At 43.8% G+C, this 20,665-nt stretch overlaps 1 protein-coding gene across 3 annotated transcripts in view; it reads right to left on the bottom strand.

Annotated features, from left to right (window-relative positions):
- The window catches only part of SPEG (striated muscle enriched protein kinase), a 1,422,155-nt gene that overhangs the window by 513,070 nt on the left and 888,420 nt on the right, over positions 1 to 20,665 (bottom strand). For all 3 annotated transcript variants that reach the window (XM_086954403.1, XM_086954404.1, XM_086954405.1), the window contains one exon: positions 5,816 to 5,984. In XM_086954403.1, the coding sequence (XP_086810529.1) occupies positions 5,816 to 5,984 (169 nt within the window). The remainder of the gene's footprint in view (positions 1 to 5,815; positions 5,985 to 20,665) is intronic.

Here is a 20,665-nt window from a genome sequence, read left to right as displayed (position 1 = left end):
CGAACGCCATGACCAAGGCGCTTCCCTCTATCAGTGGAGCCAGGCATTCTCCAATCTGACTTTTCCCCTTTTCTATTAATGATTTGTAGAATACATGGGCGTCAATTTTAGACCACCTAAGTCGTCTCCCCTGGTCAATTATCTTCAGCTCGGTGTCTACTGGTTTGCTCCTCTTAGGGCAGCCTCTATGCATTAGTTCCAGGACTAGAGGGTTGTGGTCGCAAAAAATGCTCCAGTCAGTTCTGACCCAGCGAACCAGTTTTTTGCAAAACTGGATACCACAATATAGTCTATAATGGTCGAGCATCCTCTTCCTTTAAAAGTTGGAGTAAGGGATCCCTCTTTTCCCGGGGCAACCAAATCAATAGTGTGTACTAGAGCATATGTGTCTAGTAGTTTGCTGAGTGCTAACCCCTCCGCATTGTGTTCAAAATGCGGGCCATACCACACTGACCATACTGGACCACTCCTCTGAATTCGACCTGGTGAACAGATCCAAACTTTGGCTTATTGTATTCTACATGGGCATGGACTCAAGTCTAGGTTACTTCTTGGCTGACTTACATAGGGATCTCTCAGCAAAGGGTGAGGGTCAACCAAGAAGGTAATTGCACACAGTACTTTAAATCTGGTAGAGGTGTGCGTCAAGGACGTATTTTAGCCCCGTTGCTTTTTACTTTGTATATAAACATGTTTTTATGTTTTATGTTTTTAGCCTCGGCCAGCTTAGAGATACCGCGAGTAGAGGACGGGGCTATCCCTGTGCTCCTATAAGCAGATGACGCTGTTTTATTAGCCCGTACAGCTGTAGAGCCCCAGAGGCTTTTGGATTCCTGTGGGGCCTATATGAAATACCCGGACCTAGTGGTCAACAAAGCAAACCACATACTATGACTATGGGCCAGAAATATAAAGGATCCACATCATTCTATTGTGAAGGTGTAGAGCTGACCAGGGTGACCTCTTTTACTTATCTGGGCGTACTAGTTGATGAGAGGGGCTCATGGGTTCCCCAACAGAAAGCAAAGCAAAAACAAATGCAATGGCAAGGTCTATGACTGCAGTACATGATTTTGCACAGCGTTTATGGGCCAGGCCAATCAAAGCTATGCTCGACATCTATAGGTCTAAATGTATAGCCATTGCCTTGGATGGATCGTCCATTTGGGATTACAAACCATCAGAGGGAGTACTGTGGAAAATACGTTTTTACGTACCCTCCTGTCGGTCCCTCAATCGACCTCAACTTTTCAAAATACATCAAGAGACAGGCGTTAGATACGTATCAGACCTGTTGAGGTTGGCCACGGTTGTATGTTGGCTTAAGACATTAACCCAGAGTTAACCCTGAATCACAAGATCATTAGGGACAGTCGCCCAGGAGCGAGCCAACCGTATCCCGTGGTTACATTATATCAAGCATACTTTAAATAAACTAGGGCGGCCAGATCGATATGGTTTCCAGGACCATACTGAATCTAGTAATGAGAGAGAGGAGACTGAGCTAACGAAACCCTCAGTAAAAACCTATTTTTTGTTAAAAACCTCCCCTCACATTGAACCTTACCTAAGAATTGTCACAAAGCCCTTCCACCACCTGCTTTTAACTAGATTTAGTTTTAATGTAATTAATGTCTTTTTAGGTAATCAGCGAGACTGGAGTAGGGCATTTGATTTAGGTCCTTCCACTTGTGACAATTTTTAGAATCAAGACACTATGCACTTTATAATGTTCTGTGAGCATTTCAATGTTATTCGCAGGAGGTTTTTAATCCCTATTTTAAGAGGAAAAGGTTTTATACAGGTAAAACCCACCTTGCTATAGCTTCAGTTGCTGAATGACCCATGGGAGATTGTTAACATTGCAAGTTTCCCAGTTGCAGCTGTTAGACTTAGGAAAAAACGGCACCCCATGATAAATATTTAAAGCGGATTCACTGTGCCTACATATTTATCGTGTTTATAGTTTTCATGCTGGCATTTTTAACTGTGACTTAATTGTATTGGGGTGATTTACCGCAATATATGAACTACTGGATGCTAGGGCTTTTTAGGTGATGTAAAGAAATTTGTCCCTGTAATATTTTTCTTTTCTAGGTCGCCCACATTCATTGATGATTTGTATTTTAGATTTTTTTGCAATGTACTGTGCGTTGATATATGTATTGTACATTTATGGTTTTTATTAACCGAATAAAGTGGTTTTGATGATGAGTGTTGTCGTTTTACCACCAAAGAGTTCTGCAATGATGACCAACTCTTTGTGGTTTATGTCAAAGCGAAGAAGGGGAAGGCCATGCAGAAGCGGACAATTTCCAATTGGCTCATACTCTGCATTAAAATCTGAAAATGCACTGGCCAATAAACAGCCACTGAAGGTTTGCGTGCTCATTCCACTAGAACTAGGGCTGTGACCACTGCATTAGCATATGGAGTTTCAGTCATTTACATCTGCCAGGCAGCAAGGTGGGCTTATCTGTACACGTTCACCAAGCACTACTACCTGGAAAAGTCGAGTCCGTTGGGACGGGTGTTTTGCTTTTTCGGTCTACAGGACTTTTTAGTGTGAAACTGTTTTACAGACCTGCCTCAAAAGAGGTATTTGTTGGTTATTGTTGGGTATCTATCCTAAGGTAAGGAATCTGTGGCTAGAAGTCTCTACCAGAGGAACAAGTTACTTACTTACGGTAGTGCCTTATCTGGCAGAGACTCTATCAAGTTGCAGATTCCTCATCGACCACCCATTCTCCCCATTTTACAAACAGATTTCTAAGGATAGGGTTTCTCCCCTTTCAGGGCCCTAGTTTTCAACACCAGTTGTCAGTGTTCTTCGTGGCTCCGCACTCCTGGTGTGGAAAGTTCATGAAAAGAAACTGAAATCAGAACACTGGACTGGTGCCTAAACAAGCACCGCGCACGTCACTTCTGGCGCAGACAACGCCACATGGAGACAAACAACGCCACCTATCGGCATGCAGGGGTACTGCTCACAAAAGAATTCAGCATCCAGTCCGATGCTTGGGGATAATTGTGAGGTAATTAATCTGCGGCTAGATGTCTTTATCAGATTTCATCTGTCTATCTGTTCCTCTATTTTTGCTTATCTGTTCCCTTTATTTTTAGCATGGCTACTCCATAGTTTTCTCCAATGACTGTGTCCTGGTCATGGCTTCCCCATATCACCAGATATTTGATGGGATCGGAACACTAGGGGAGAGAAAATCCAATTCCTTGACCTGTGTAGGGGAAGTAGGTGGAACAATTATAGTTTTTTCCAGTGAATCTTTAAATAATGTAAACTCTCTAATAACCATACTAAAACAGTGTGTCAGGTTACACAGATAGAGAGTATCATCAGCCTTTTCAGTGATACTATGAGATTCCAGGGGGAAAAGCGAAGTTTTTTATTACCATATAACTGTCGGATTGCACAAGCTAACTGTTGTGTTTCCAGGGCATATAGTAGTGAATATAGTAGGAGAGAAGGCAATTGGGGTGAATCCTGGTGGTAGGTCCCGTATATAGCGACCTGACACAGTTTATGAATATCACAGGTAGCCCCATTATGAACAGTGTCACAGAGAGAAAACCCATTCTAAGGAGTTAAATGCCTTTGTAGTGTCTAACAATACCACCACAGCCTCCAAATCTGGGTTTAGTTGGGGTATAAGAGCGAAAATTGATCTGAGATTATAGGATATGGATCTGCCTGGCACAAATCGAGCCTGGTCAGGGAGGACCAAATCTGGAAGGAGTAGCGGGTTAGCCAACACGTTTGCTAATATCCTGGTGTCAGTGTTGATAAGGGAAAATGGTCGGTAGGATTCACTCTGTGTGGAAGGTTTATCAGGCTTTAAGGGAGTGATGAGAGCAGTTACTCTAAGGAAGGGTTTGAGAGTATCCTTTCCCATCCCTTCATCGTACACCTGTGGAAGTCAAAGCCAACAACAGAGAATAGGCTTTATAACATTCTGCAAGGAACCCACCATTTCTTGGGGCCTAATTGTGGAGAGGTTAGATATGACCGCAGTAATCTCTTCAAGCATAATAGGTGCATCAAGGAATTCCCTGGGCGGACTCTTCACCCAGGTCATGGCTGTGCAATTGAAAAAGATTGAGCAATATCTAGAGGAGTCTATAGTCCTGTAAAGTACTAGACGAATTCGGCAAGCATATTGTCAGCTTCATATATATGTCCCCCTTCATCCCACACCACACGTCCCCCTTCATCTCCCACCAACAGTGTGTCTAGTGAGGATCGTGAGTGTCATTCAAGGGAGGCATGTTTCCTGCCAGGTCTCTCTGCCTTACTTTATTTATTTATTTATAACGTTTTATATAGCGCAAACAAGATCCCAAGGGATAACAGAGCGCTTTACAGTATGAATGAGAGGAATAACAAAAGCAGTCTCAACATCCTAGCAGGAGAAAGTATCCCTATTAGGGTCGAATTTGTTCATAAGGAATCGTTTAGCTTCCAATTTGAAAGTCATCGTTAAAGAAATTCTGCGTACTGCGTACTCATGCTGTGAAATGCTTGTGTAGGTGCTTCACCTCCTGGTCAGATATTTCTATAAAATATGTAAATTTAGTTCTAAACTTCGTGTACTTTCGAAGTGTATTGTGTTGCATATGGTGCATCTCAAACGTCCTTTATCTTATCTAGTTCACCGACAAGGCCTTCTAAAGTCCTCTACATATTCCTGATACTTATTATTTTCCTTTAGTTGTGCTTCATATCCGCCCATAAGTGTACTGACTCCATTTTACATGTTTCCTGTGTGTTGTTCAAGTGCTGCTGTGATCCTCCTTTCGCCATCAAGTCTCTTACGCTGCAATTCCTCTCACAGTCAACTAATATCCCCTTTTGGGTCACACCTCTTCTTGTCCACCCACTTATATTTTTATATCGTGGGAGATGCCACAAAGAGTGAGCTGAAAGTCAGTAGGAGTCAAAGAATCTGTGCCATGGCATTTTTCATACACCAATGCCATTTCGGCCAGATGACCGTATGCGCAAATGGTAACTGGTACTTGTGTACTACAGTACATATATAATCAACACAAATATCATACTAACAGGAGCAGTCTCTCTTATAAATGCTCATGGGTATTCTCAATAGAATGTCTAGCTGTCTTGTACCTATGATGAGTTGGAGAACTAACAGGACAGAGGGACAAAGGAAGCTAATGATTATTAGACACACCATACTCTACAGATCTATTTGTTTTGTATAACACAATATTCCACAGATCTCATTTGGGAAGGAGTACCTGCTAGCAATTCGATGGGAGCATACTCTGCTTCTGGGTAATAGAGATAATTTCACATGCTTTTCTAAAGCTATGCTAGGGGGAGAGGCAAAAGAGAGATCAAAAGAAGGGGAAACTGGACATAAAGTTATGTAGGCTCTTTCAATCCGAATATTGATAGTGTTATAAATGAGGCTGCTCTAGATGGCTTGCAGAACAATGCTGAGCTTCTCTCAAAAGGAGGAGGATTTTTGTTTATAGGACTGCATGTATATCAGGCAGACATTTTTTAGATGGCACTTTATGGCTATCTAGCATAGTTGATGTAAAGTTGGGAATACAATTCACGTTCCCCCTTACTAAGTCAAATGATCAGATTTTCTACTGAGGTTTGGAAGAGTAAACAAAGTGGGATAAGGGTAGGCTCCGGGTGGCTCTCTCCCTTCCTAGCTTGAGATCCACCATTTGTGCTGCACTTGGCAGACAAGAAGAAAGTTGCTTGGTCCCTACTCCAGCGCTTTTGGTTCCTCCCAATGAAATCTACATACTACAAGTGTCTCACCTGTGCGCACCACCAGCTCCGCTTTGCAGGAGACCTCCCCAGCCAGGTTCTTGGCAGTGCAGGTGTAAACTCCGCTGTCGTCTTCCACAGTGTTGAGGATGATGAGGGAGCACTCACTGTCGTCATATACAAAGGTGTGGTGGCTGCTCTCAGATATCAGCTCCTGATTCTACAAGTGGAAATGCAGAAATGCAAGTTAATGGTCCTAAAGGAAGAGGTCATGTCCTTTGGCTTGTGTTGCCCCATATTGGCTAAATGTTCAAAACTGCTGTCAAGCCTTAGAGAGTTGGCAATACCCCTATACCCACAAAGACAGATTCAATCAAGGGAAGACTAGGGCAGTCGGTGGGGTTTGTCGTAGGACTTTATTCAAATGAGGTGCATTTCCAGTACTCAGTATACAGAGGCTCATTATTTACATTGTTCATACAATGGTTTATTTCAAAACTTATTTTACCTGAAAGACTTCAGCTTTAAATGTGCTTAAGGCATAAGAAATCTCAGCCAACACATGTTTCTCCCTCTAAGCAGTACACACACCTGGGGTTTTCAAAAGGCTTGCAATCAGATTGATGTGGTGACCAGGAATGGGTTCAAGCTGGTACACTCTGTGATCTGTGTGGAGTAAGTCCAAGGTGCATTAGGACCTTAGTTCTGGGTCAGAGATGCAAAACCTCGTCACTACTGCTGGTAGGTAGTACCCTGCATTATGTTCTTGTAAAATCTGGTCCTCATATAGAGACAGCAGTGACTGCGAGTACCAATAACCGCTTACACCCAAACATGATCACAGTTACCTGTTCCCTTGCCCTACCTTACTCAAGTCCAAACATAGTTGGAGAAAACCATAAACATTACATTTGGTGTGTCATTGGGGAGGAAACGGGGAAGGAAGTGGGAAAAAAGAGGGATAAATATATGTGAGTATAGTGCAGTATACATTAAACATATAAATTAGACATGTCTAACCGTTGGATTCTACCAAAGAAATGAGTGAATTTCTTATTTTATCTTATTGTGCTGTAAATGAGGACTGGTATTATCATGCTAAATTTGAAAAACATGGTGGCTAAGTGATTTAAAAACCGGCGAGAGGTTCATAATGTGAACAGTGTTATTCCGTTTATATCGGTGCTTGATTTTTGATAGAAATGTAAATAAGGCATGAATCACAATGTCCTGAAGATGATCCTGTTATCCTTAAATAGGGATCGAAACGTCGTTGACACCCTACACTATATGTTTTTGACTATATCATATGAAAAGTCACAATAGTGTATTCATGAATCATTAGCCTGCAAAATTTGATTGTATGCAGACTGTCTCCTCTTGCATGACACCCACCTTCTATGTATGTCACACCTGTCTATATGTGGTAGTAGGACACAGGCCGTGTCCCACTTGATATTGTATAGATAAACTAACTACATCAACATATGCGTTATTAAACCCTGTCCGGCTGGACAGATGATATAGAATCCATTTTGATCTATATTTATTTCTCATAATTATGCCTGACTGTCTAGAAACCATTTTTTTTTGGAATGATGATGGGCTAGTGGTTTGGAAAGCAATAAATATGTCTCTCAGTCTGAGTCCCTGTTAGCCTTGACATTCAAAAAGAGCTTGTGGCTATGCCAGTAGCTCTGGTTTCGATGCCACTTTTAGCCTCACTTACAAATCTAGCTCCTTAATAGGTATCTGTATGCCTCCCTGTGACTGCACAGATACTAGTATCAACTGGAATAGGGTTTCATCTTTTAAAGTCTTTGACGGAGCATCAAATATACATGATGGAGGCCCTCTTTGGCTCCAAGGCAATGCTTTGGAAGCTGGCACAGTCGACTGAAGCAGACCTTTACCTTGATTTACAAGATAAAAATGAGCTGATCGCATGTATAGAGGTCTAAACTGATTATTGTATGGTCTATCACTGAATGAATTTGCCTTGTTTCCTGTCATTAGGAAAGTGTTGGAGATGCTGGAACAGCCTTGCTCTCCAAAGACGCTAAGTCTAATCTTAGTGGAAATGCTTTCCGTTACAATTACCACAGTGGTGCCCATGCTTCCATTCAAAAAGGATCTTACAGACCCAATCATGCCACCTTGGGAGAAGTCATTTTCAGTCCTTATACTCAGCAGACAGTCCCTTCAGAACCCAGATGTGGTGCTTCTAGAAGTGATTCTTGGGAGCAGGCCCACAGATACAAGTAGAGCAATTTGCACAGATCAATTGTTAAGTGTGTGAATAAGCATATATACATATGATTGTGTCTGTGTGTATATATATATATATTGACGCTTTCCTTTGCCCCTTGGTTAAACAACTCCCCTCTTATGTCCAAGACTCGGGAGACTTCCTGCGTAAGATCTATGACCTACCATGGGAGGATGATTACCTCCTCATGACCATTGACGTCACAACACTCTACACTAGCATTAGACATGAAGATGGCCTTAGGGCTATCAAGCATGCATTGAGAGCCAGACCAATAACTCTTTGGTTACATTCACAAATGCTGGTGGACATGACACAAGTTTGTTTAAACAACAACTTTTTTCTTTTTGAGTCTTCTCTGTATAAACAAATATGTGGAACCGCGATGGGCACCTGCTTCGCCCCCAGCTATGCTAATTTGCATATGGGCTGGTGGGAGGAGCAGGTCATCCGAGCGGAGTACCACATTGAATGGAGGGACAACATACTACAGTGGAGTCGTTATATAGACGACCTATTTGTAGTCTGGAAAGGTACAGAGGTCAGTGCACAGAATTTTGTGAAGAAAATACAGGCCAATAATCTTAATCTAAAATTCACTAGTGAAATTAGCACTACATCTTTAAATTTCCTAGATTTAACAATCTTTGTGAAAGATGGCCGACTACATTCACAACTATTCAGAAAACCCACAGCAGGAAATACACTGCTACACGCAGATAGTTTCCATCCAAATAGCCTCATTAGAAGCATCCCCTATGGGGAAAGTCTGCGTGTAATACGTAATTGCAGTGATCCAGGTCAGAGAGCTTAACACCCTTGAGAAAAGGTTCAAAGCTAGAGGCTACTCACACTCTAACATCACAAGTGCGATACAGAAGGCTAAAATGAGAAGCAGGGAGGACATCCTGTTTAAGAAACCCCCCAAGAATAAAGAAAAGGATCACTCCGTGAACCACATTAGGATGATCACTGCCTATAATAAACATAAGGCAGTGAGGGGTATAATCAACAGGCACTGGCATCTCATAGCTAATGATCCAGTACTTGTAAATATGGTGAAAAAGAGACCCGAGATTACCTTCAGAAAAGCCAAATCTTTTAAACAAATGTTGGTCTCTAACATGTTACCGGCAGCACCCCAGAAACAAAAAAGCGGGGCAGACTGGCTTAAAAGAAAACCAGGTTTCTTAAAATGCTCTAAGTGTAAGGCATGCACAGCGGGAATTAATACCCGCACATATCAAACCGGAATCTCCAAAAGAACAAAAACAATAAAAGGTTTTTTCAACTGCAAAACGGACTATGCTGTCTACGTACTTCAATGCCCTTGCGGGTTGAGATACGTGGGCAGCACGATCCATCCAGTCCATGTACGCATCTTGCAGCATATGAGAGCCATTAAGCATGTAGATCAAGCATATCTGGTAGCCCGGCATTTCGAGGCATTCCATAATCAGGATGTAACAGGGCTTTGTTACTTTGTCATTGACTCCATTCTGAGCAGCATACGGGGCGGGGATCGCCTACAAAAATTGAGGCGCCTGGAATCCAGGTACATCCTGGAACTCAATGCCAAGGCCCCTGGGGGTCTTAATGTGGAAGAAGACTTGAAAACACATCTTTAGAGAGGGATCTTTCTAGGGTGTGATTGAGTCTCTAAAAATTGTTGAAATTTGATCTATGGGTTCTGTACAAATTCTAGAGAAATGGGGAGAGGCAGGTTGATGATCCCCGCTCTTTCTATAAAGTTGTTTTTAATTGCACAATCGGGTTTAAGTGTGGCACAAGTACTTTGGGCAAACATCGGAAACCAGTTGAAATGTATTTGCCCACTTGGGCTGTACTCATTGGACATCAGACTGCACAGTGTGTGGGGGTTATTTGCCCACTTGGGCGTTATTTAGCAGGCTTGTAATATATTAGAGCCCGAGCAAGATTGCATCTTTCGCACTGAGCGTGGGGTTAATAAAGCTCTATGAGATTAAAAGAGCAAAAAACGTTAATGCTTGAACCGATGGCGCATGTATTTGCCATTCGGGATACTCCCCTGTCTGTTAAAATTATTTGCTATATGAGGGCACTTCACCCGTACAACAATGAATTTTAAATATGTTATTTAAACTGCTGTGTATTATTAATGAATTGTCGGACGATGTCTTTTTGCCAATTCTGTAAAGGGAGTAACCATTAGTCTTTCTTCCATTACTTTGGTTGTAACTTGTTTCCGATCACATGACCCAACACTTTTTTGCACTTTAAAAAGGTGAATGTTTGTATTGTAACTTTGGTGAACAAGCCTGCGGGTCAGGCGAAACGCGTCCGAGGGTTGACAAATAAATCAATTTGTCTGGTACACAGTCTCGCCAGCGTGTGGTTCTTCTACTCGTTTGCTTGTGGTAATTTTAAGAGACCCGGCAGCGGAGCTCTTTGGTTCAGGCGAGACACCCGTTGATCTGGAGGCGGCGACGATCTTCCGAGGCAAGGAGGAGAGAAGATATATATATATATATGTATATATAACAAAGCAGCTGATTACAATGGGCGGAGATCGTGCAGAGAAACGCTGCTAACGTACCTGCGCCTTCAGACTTGCTGCTTTAGAGGCTCGTGGCAGAAAGTATGGGACTTCAGCTGCAACCTTTAAAAACATTTTGCGATACCCCACTACACTGCACTGGACTTCCAGCACGCTGTATTATGGGACTGGTAGTCCCTGGGATTGATGCGAGCAGAGAGTAGTCCAGCGCAGGTGAGCCCACTTGCCACTTGGAAGGAGGAGCCTGTACTTAAGAACTTTCGAGTGGGTGTTCGCATTTCTCAACGGACTGTGGCATTTGAGAAAGGCAATTTGCCGAAACCGGTCATGCCTATGTTCTCAATAAACAACTGCTGAAGTCTCGCTGTGTCACTTGTGTTCTACTCGTAACGGAGGAGAAAGTGACTTGGTTTTAGAGCATTCCCTTTGGCGCGCACGAGGGACCCTTTCGCCCAGTGGTCATGGAAGCATGGGAAGTTTCTGTGAGGTTACCGAGGAGTCGGATATTCCATGACCCGCCACTGCAACCTCTGAGGTACAACAAAGCAGTTGATTACAATGGGCGGAGATCGTGCAGAGAAACGCTGCTAACGTACCTGCGCCTTCAGACTTGCTGCTTTAGAGGCTCGTGGCAGAAAGCATAGGACTTCAGCTGCAACTAAAAACATTTTGCGATACACCACTACACTGCACTGGACTTCCAGCACGCTGTATTTATTGGACTGGTAGTCCCTGGGATTGATGCAAGCAGAGAGTAGTCCAGCGCAGGTGAGCCCACTTGCCACTTGGAAGGAGGAGCCTGTACTTAAGAACTTTCGAGTGGGTGTTCGCATTTCTCAACGGACTGTGGCATTTGAGAAAGGCAATTTGCCAAAACCGGTCATGCCTATGTTCCCAATAAACAACTGCTGAAGTCTCGCTGTGTCCCTTGTGTTCTACTCGTAACGGAGGAGAAAGTGACTTGATATATATATATATATACTAGCAGCCCGTCCCGACGTTGTCTGGGAGCAATTAGGCTTCAGAGCCCCCGCATTCACGTAGAAAAAGGGATTGGTTAGGCTCTGGGTGTATTTAAACCTTTTCTTTCAGACCATGTTTTGGGTTTGCATTGGAGCCCACTTTTCCACCTCCTGGTCACTTTTTTAGATTCTAGGGCAGCATTTTATCGACTTCTGCATCATATCCACTCTTGTTAGTTTGCTCACTGACTTTCTGACTGTGCTGAAGGATGATCGTACTGCAAAAGCCACTATTTGCTTCTCTCTAGGCATACCAGCCCTCTCAAGCCTTCTGCCATATCCCTTGCGCTCCAGCTGGCTGTATACATCATACCTGTTCCCTTCCCACGCGGCATCTACTACACCTTGTCACAGCACCCCTTCCCACGTGGCATCTACTACACCTTGTCACCTGTTCCCTTCCCACGCGGCATCTACTACACCTTGTCACAGCACCCCTTCCCATGCGCTCGGTCTTTGTACCTCAATACCTGCTCCTTGGCCGCCTCAGCATCACGTCACTCCGCGCCCTTCCTAGCGCTGTTGCCTTGTGACTATCACACAAGTGAGTGACCCCTTTCCTGACCCTCTCTGCTACTCGCCACACGTCTCTCGTTTATCGGGTCCCCCTTTCTTCGCCTCTCGGTTGCTCCAATCACGTCTCACCAGTCCTCCAGTCTCCGCTTTTTGCAATCAATGCTCGGATGTCAGCATACGCCGCTCCTCCCCTCGCTCCTGATGTCATGACGCACCTCGCGGCCGGCGCTACTTTCAAGGGACTACTTTTTTTTATGGTAAATTATTTTAATTACGTTTTATTTTTTATTTTTATATAGGCTATGTCCATCTCCTGGACGTCCCCTTTCCAACGCTGTATAGGGTGTTGCGATTGGTGGTGTACTTTTTGAGTTTACCTGGCTCAAAGGACACAGTTCTCTCTTTATATATATACTAGCAGCCCGTCCCGACCTTGTCCGGGAGCAACAGGCAGCTTTCCCGACCCCCGGCCGCCCCGACATGGGTCGGGGAAGCTGCCTGTTGCTCCCGGACAAAGTCGGGATGGGCTGGGCAGTGGGTTGTTTAAAAGACATAAATGTTAATTATACCATAATTCCACACCTAATTGCCTGCCGTTTAAGGGCGGAATGCGCAGAAAAATCACCGTTCCTTGCCATCTTTCAAAACAAACATAGCGTGCTCCGAATTTCCAGGGGGGGGGGGGGGTCGTGCCTAGCCACAGTTTGCAGTGCTTTAGGCGGCAGTGTTCAGCCAACAGAGTGTGCGTCTCCCGCCCGGCCCGTCCCCCGCCTGCCCCGACCCCCGCTGCCTCTTAAACATGTTAAAACTACCCCGCCCGCCCAGACATTGTCCATGAGCCCGTCCCCCGTCTGCCCCGCCCCCGCTGCCTTACCTCAGCTGCTGCTCCTCATTGCACCGCTCCTCGCAGGTCGTCACTGCTCCTATCCCGCGCCATGTCTGCCGCTCCTGGACGCCGCGCTCCTGACGTCAGATGCAGGTCGCGGCCGGCGCTACTTCGAGGGGACTACTTTTTTTTAAATGTTAATTTTTCAAATCTAACTTATTTTTTAACGTTATATCGCCTATGTCCATCTGCACACCCTGAGGATTACAACAATGTATTGGGTATGTGGATTGGCGCTGTGGTTCCCGAGTTTACCTTGCCAAAAGGTGAGAGTTCTCTCTTTATAATAGTAAGTATAGAGTATAGATGGAGTTTTTTCTCTGGCAGCATCACAGATATGAAGAGACAGTCATTAATGTACATGGATTTTGGGGTCTGGCTTGACACAGCAATCATAAGCTTGACCTTTTGGTATTCCAATGCATGTTTTAAGAGGAATAGCAACGGTGGCACAGCTTGCCCTTGTGTTCTCAACACTAGTGAATGTCACAGGCGCATAGGACATCGTTTTTGCCTAAGAAACACAAGTTCAGGTTGGGCAGCACCAGTGCAAGCTTCCCCTGAGGATAACCTCAGTGACAGGGCAGGGGACAGCAGCGTATGCTGCCTCGCAAGTACAGGGTGGGCAGTAGCAGTGGAAGCTTCCCCAATGCATAACCTCAGTGACAGGGCAGGGGACAGCACAGCAACGCATGCTGCCTCACAGGTGCCTGTGCATCAGCAGTGCAAGGTCGCCTGTGTGCGGAAATAGGCATGCACTTGCGCTACCTCTTCTTTGTATAAACTGAGCTTGCAAACATCCTTTTAGCATAGAAAAGACAGAACTGTTGCCAACGCCAGTGCTTGTTTTACTGTCATACTACTAACCCCAGAGTCCAGATGGACCTTTCTGAAGATTGGGTGGTCCGGTAGATGGTCTAATGTTATGCGTTTGAGCTAAATCAAGATGGAAGAAGAAGAAATTCTTCCCGTGAGTTCTCTTCCAGATAATTCACGCCCTTTTCTGTCTCTCAATCAGTCCCCGAGTAATTGCTGCTTCACCTAATTGTGCGCATATGATTTGGACTATTGAACATCACTTGAAACACAGCATGGCTAGTGGCTTGAGTGGCCGTGGGTTTTGTTTGCCCTGGGCTGGCTGTATTGTACATACTGTTCTTTCTGGGTCTCATAATACAAATAGTGTCTTCTAGGAAAAGGTACCCCTCCACGATAAGTATTAGCACATTCCAAATGTGTCTCGTGCACCGTTGCACAGTTTACGTACTTGTTTCCAGAGATGTCTGGTTTTTCATTGCATCATTTTTCCGTGTGAACTTTGGGTTTATTACGAACTTCTGCATTGCTTCGGAATGTTTCTGCGTTTAACTTTTGTTCCTTTAGGGAATATTTTCGAAATGACAAGTCCTGCATATTTCAAACACGCTCCTGATATGTGCACGTGGCAGCTACGCCCCTGGGGCATGTTTTTATCGCGGTTCAGCCGCGAGCGCAGAAGCCCCAGCCTTCTTCACAGCTCCTCAATTCTCACCTGTCTGTCTGATGGTAGGAATCTGATAAGGTCGTCACAGCGCCCTTAGCACTTCACTCCGCTTGCTCTATCCACTTAGAACCCAAGATCAGGGAGTCTGCGGTGCTTGGGGGGGGGCAGGGGGGCGGGGGGGGTGTTTAGGAGCAGAAATTCCTAGCCAGGGCCAGCTCGCGCGCACGTGGCCAGAGCTGTCCATGAGCCCGTCTCCCGCCCGGCCCGTCCCCCGCCTGCCCCGACCCCAGCTGCCTCTTAAACATGTTAAAACTACCCCGCCCGCCCAGACAATGTCCATGAGCCCGTCCCCCGTCTGCCCCGACCCCCGCTGCCTTACCTCAGCTGCTGCTCCTCATTCCACCGCTCCTCGCAGGTCGTCACTGCTCCTCCCCTGCGCCATGTCCATGTCCACCGCTCCTGGACGCCGCGCTCCTGACGTCAGATGCAGGTCGCGGCCGGCGCTACTTCGAGGGGACTACTTTTTTTAAAATGTTAATTTTTCAAATCTAACTTATTTTTTAATGTTATATCGCCTATGTCCATCTGCACACCCTGATGATTACAACAATGTATTGGGTGTGTGGATTGGCGCTGTGGTTCCCGAGTTTACCTTGCCAAAAGGTGAGAGTTCTCTCTTTATAATAGTAGTATAGATACACTAGCAGCCCGCCCCGGCGTTGCCCGGGGCAGAAGGGGGCTGGGGGCAGCATCGCAGCAGAAGGGGCACAGCAGAGCGGCCGTTTTGTTGGTCCTGGCCGCTTCTGCCCACGCTTTGTTTTCCCCGCCGTCCTGACTTTGAAGAAAATGCTTTTTGAGCACTCAGTGTTTATGGTCCCCGCCCGTCGTTGGTCCTGGCCGCTTCTGCCCACGCTTTTTTTTTCCCCGCCGTCCCGAATTTGAAGAAAATGCTTTTGGAGCACTCAGTGTTTATGGCCCCTGCCTGTCGTTGGTCCTGGCCACTTCTGCCCACACTTTTTTTCCCCCCTACGTCCCGACTTTGAGGAAAATGCTTTCTGAGCACTCAGTGTTTATGGCCCCCGCCCGTCGTTGGTCCTGGCCGCTTCTGCCCACGCTTTGTTTCCCCCTACGTCCCGACTTTGAGGAAAATGCTTTTTGAGCACTCAGTGTTTATGCCCCCCGCCCGTCGTTGGTCCTGGCAGCTTCTGCCCACGCTTTGTTTCCCCCTACGTCCCGACTTTGAGGAAAAGGCTATTTGAGCACTCAGTGTTCATGGCCCCCGCCCGTCCCTTGGTGCGCACCCGCGGATGCTTCTCTTACCTCATCCGCCGCTCCTCCCCGCGCTGCTGATTTTACCGCTGTACTGCTCCTCCGCTTCTCGCCGCTCCGCAGCTCCTCCCCGCGCTCATGTCCACCGCTGTTCCTCGGGCTCCTGTACGCCGCTCCTCCCTGCGCTGCTGATGTCAGCACGCACGTCGCGGCTGGCGCTACTTCCAAGGGACTACTTATTTTTATATCGTAAATTTTTTAAATAAGGTAGATATATTTTTTTAATATAGCCTATGTCCTTCTGCTTGTCCTGACGTTTTCAAACATGTATTGGGTGTTTGGATTGATGGTGTAGTTTTCGAGTTTACCTGGCTCAAAGGTCACAGTTCTCTCTTTATAATAGTAGTATAGATATATATTAATGCACTGGAAAAAAACAAAGGTTAAATTAATGTTATAGCTAGGTGAAGAAATCAGTTGTAACATGCTGTTTAAATGTACAAAACTATGGAAATTCATCAGTTCTAGTTATCTCAAGTAACTATAACTCCTGCCCTAAGGTAACTATAACTCGTGTCCCCACCATGCACAGTTTTCTCTGCAATAATTTAATTGCAAATGTTGCAGTGATATTATCAAGGTATTTGGACAAAATACTGAATGGAAAATATTGTGATATATTAATTACGTGTCAAGAATATTGAGATGTCAAAAATAAAATTGACAGGAATATCGAAGGTAAGGATATCCTTTTAAGTGTTGTTTTTAATATTGTTAAAAAAATATTGAATTAGAAAATATATTTATAACATCATTTGTAAGTAATATTCTGTATGTATTCTATTATAGTGTGTTTGATTTTATATCTTTAATAAAAGAAAATATTTGTGTGTTTAGTAAGATAATGTATTACTTTTGAAATTTTAGAAATTAGTATTTTTTGTTGTATTAATGTGTAAGAATAATGTACACTTTTAGTAGTGGGATGTTGGGTTCATTGGGGGATGAGTTTGGGAAGGCTTTAAAAAAAGTGAGTATTTAAATGTAATGTTAGTTACTTTATTGGTATGCAAATGATTATTGGTAAATGTATACATTAATTTTGTTACATTCATTATTTTTCGAAATTATAGTTTGTAATTATTTCTGCAGTGTGCATATTAATTATATTAAATCAAAAAAAATATTTTAGTAAATATGTTAAAATAATTGCTATAATTTAAATGTGACTAAATATTTAGTCACATTTAAATTATAGCAAAAAAATGGAAAATCATTGTAATTTGTAAAACATTATATTTAATAATTGTTGTACATCAATTTTTCTTATAAATGTTAAATATTTTTAAGGGTTTTTTAATGTTTAAAATTAAAATGTAATTGTAAATAATTGTACAAAAATGTTTTATTTTTATATTTACATAATGTGAAATGTTGTCTAATTAAATTATGAAAACAGAATAAATATGTATTATGAATTCATTTATATTTTGTTGCATATTTATATGCAAAACGTTTATTTATGAAAAAAAAATTTAAACACATTTTAAATAACGACATTTTCAATATGCTTAATACTAAAATAAGTTCCCCTTGAGACCCCTTTCCATTTGTAACTACATTCCCACTCTCTTGAAGAGGGTGGTAAATTGCAAGTGTTTTGCGACTGCAAATGCGGTCGAAAAACATTCGTACATGGCTCGGGAGTCACTATTAGGAAGGGAACGTCCCTTCCTATTAGTGAGTCGCAAAACACTATTTTTCGAGTCGCAAATTATTTGCGAGTCGTAAAATAGTGTTAGTACATGGCCGAGAGGAAAAAGACATGCGTAAACAGGTCGCAAACCCGTTTGTGAGTGAAATTTTCCTTCGTACATCTGGCCCTTAGAATTGTGAGCAGCCTTGAGTGTTTTGATGAAATCGTCTCAGCATGAAAGTTTCTACATAAGACAGAAGACTGTGTGCACCTGGTGCTTACCGATCTACATGTGCCCAATAAGCTACAGAAGGTGGCTAACTGTAAATTTTTCAGCAGAGTATGAAGGCTGTGAGTAGTCGGACCTGCAGCACCTTCAGGCTTTGGATGTTTACAGTGAGTAGTCTTTCTTTTGAGAATTTTTCTGTGGTGTATTCCTCATGAGAGTTTGGTACCGTTTAAAGTCTCTGTATCGGGTAAACACTGTTTGCAGTACACAGTCTTCTACTCATGTCCAGAATTATTTATGTAACAGAGATTGAGTGTCAGGGGGGAGTTGTATTTCTCTGAACAGTATACAGATTGAACTCCTTGTAGAGTAGCGGTTACCTAGTTATGTATGGCTGATGGTGAACATGAGCTCAGCTACTAATGAAGTGTAAGAGGACCTCACACCAAACTGTACAGATATTTTTCCGCCTTCATTTTGCAAAAAGGACACCAAATAGTCTATGGCCTAAGATTTAGCTTCCTGTCAAATTTGTTGTAATCAGCCTGGGGAGGGGAACTGCGATGTCCCTCTCCTCCTTTCTATTAATGGGATCCCTGGGGCCAAAAACAGCCTAGGCTGTTGGGCCCTGACCCCCCCTCCCATCGTATTTTAAAAGCCCAGGAGATGGGGTCCCGGCATCAAGCCCTGAGAGGGGGGCAGTGTGTGCCAATCCCAGTATTCCCCCCAGGACCTCTCCCACGCGGGGGCATAAATAAAACTGCACAGGAAGGAACATGCTACTTACCAGTTTGCATCTGTTCTTGGCATGTAGAGCTGCAGATTCACACACGCCCACCCACCTCCCCGGGACCTGGAGCTCTACATGCCAAGAACAGATGCACACTGGTAAGTGGCATTTTCCCTTTGAGGCATATGAGCTGCAGATCACATACTATGCATGGACTGTACAGCAGTATCTCCCTTAGCAGTGGTCATCTGTATCAGTTGCAGTAGTTTGAAAGAGAGTTTTAATAATAGCTTGGCCTACAGAAGCTTGTTGTTTAGCTTGCACGTCAACACAATAGTGTTTAGTGAAAGTGTGTGTTGTAGACCATGTTGCTGCCTTACAAATGTCTTCTATGGGAATGTTCCCTAAGCAAGCATTGTTAATGTGCGTTTAGCCTTTTGGTAGCATATTTAGATACATTTAACGATCCACCTTGCAATCCCAGCTTTGGAGATGGGATTACCTTTGTGAGGAGTGAGAAAGCTACAAACAATTGTTTTGTTTTAAGAAAGGATTTAGTCCTGTCAATGTAATAAAGCAGGGCTCTTTTGACATCTTGGTTGTGAAGAGCTCTCTCTGCTATGGAGTCTGGGTTTTGGTAAAACATCGGCAGCTCTACTGATTGATTAAGGTGAAAAGCAGAGATGACTTTAGGAAGGAATTTTGGATTTGTCCTGAGAACTACCTTTTTACGATGTATTTGTAAGAAGGGTTCTTGTATGGTTAAAGCCCGGATCTCACTTACCCTTCTGAGAGAGGTAATTGTAATAGGGAAAGTTACTTTCCATGTGAGGAACTGAAGTTCACATTTGTGTAAGGGTTCAAATGGGGGACCCATGAGCCTAGTAAGTACAGTGTTGAGATTCCATACTGGAGAGGGTGGCAATCTAGGAGGAATGATTCTTTTAAGGCCTTCCATAAAGGCTTTAATTGCTGGTACCCTAAACAGTGACAAGTGCTGTCTGTTTTGTAAGTAAGCAGCAAGTGCTGCTAAATGCAGACGTATGGATGAGTATGCTAAATTAGATCTTTGTTGATGTAGTAACTAGCAAATGATGTTTTGGATGGAGGCATCCAATGGATTGATGATTGTTATTGCAGTAAATGACAAATTTCTTCCATTTTGCTGCATAGCAAGCTCTGGTGGTAGGTCGCCTGGCTTCTTTAATGATATTCATACAGTCTGGTGGAAGGTTAAGGTAACCAAACTCTTGGACTTCAGGAGCCAGATTGCCAGGTTCAATTGTCTTGGGGGGGGTGGGGTAGCTGTAAGTTCCAGGCAGTAACCATATTGGATAATTTTTCTTACACACTTGTCTGTTGTGATGGATCCCCAGACAGGTAGGAACTGTAATAATCTTCCCCGCCGGAGTGGAATGGTCTGAGGGGACTGGAAGGAAGTCACTGTTTAGCAGCAGGGTAGGTGCAAGTGTTGTTGTTACCTTGGCCTCTCCCCCTGTTGTTATTTGCTCTATATCCTCCTGTAAAATATCCTCTATTGAGGATATTTGGGTATTGTTTTTAAAAGAAGATGAGGTAGCTGTGCCAATGTTTTTGGAGGCTCCTCTGTAAAAGGAGTAATGAAAGGAGCCACGTGTTTGCGGAGACTGAAATGCTCCCATGGACTTAGCAGTCTCTGTGTTTTTTTAATTTTCTCAAGAGTAGTGTCCACAGCCGGTCCAAAAAGTTGCTGTTGATTGAACGGCTGATTTAAAATAGTTGTCGGGACCTCTTGCTTAAAGCCTGAAATGCGTAGCCACGCATGTTTTCTGAGCAGTAAACTGGTATTGCTGGATCTAGAGGCAGTGTCTGCTGCGTCAAGGGCACATTTAATTGAGGCATTTGTTACTAGTTTACCCTCTTGTATGAGATCATTTGCTTGTGTTTTATATTGGTCAGGCAAATGTTGTAATAGGGTTTCCAGCTGGTCGTAATGGACCCTATCATATCTAGCCAGCAGTGCTTGAGTGTTGGCTATGCGCCAGTGATTGGCCGCCTGCGCAGCTACCCTTTTGCCATATGCGTCTATTAATTTAGATTCTTTATCCGGGGGAGGTTTGCGAATTGGCACGTTACCAAGCGTTAGAAACTACTAGAGAGTCCAAAGGTAGTTGTCCTTTGATGTACGCAGGATCTTCAGGAGCAGGTCTATATTTTTTATCGATCCTTGGATTAAGAATCCTGGCTCATACGGGGTCTTTGAATATGTCAGGGGCATGTTTA

This window comes from Lissotriton vulgaris, chromosome 2_1 (genome assembly GCF_964263255.1).
Source record: "Lissotriton vulgaris chromosome 2_1, aLisVul1.2, whole genome shotgun sequence".
NCBI classification, from domain to species: domain Eukaryota; kingdom Metazoa; phylum Chordata; class Amphibia; order Caudata; family Salamandridae; genus Lissotriton; species Lissotriton vulgaris.
The sequence above is the reverse complement of the archived record's forward strand: the minus strand, read 5'-3'. Positions and strand labels throughout refer to the sequence as shown.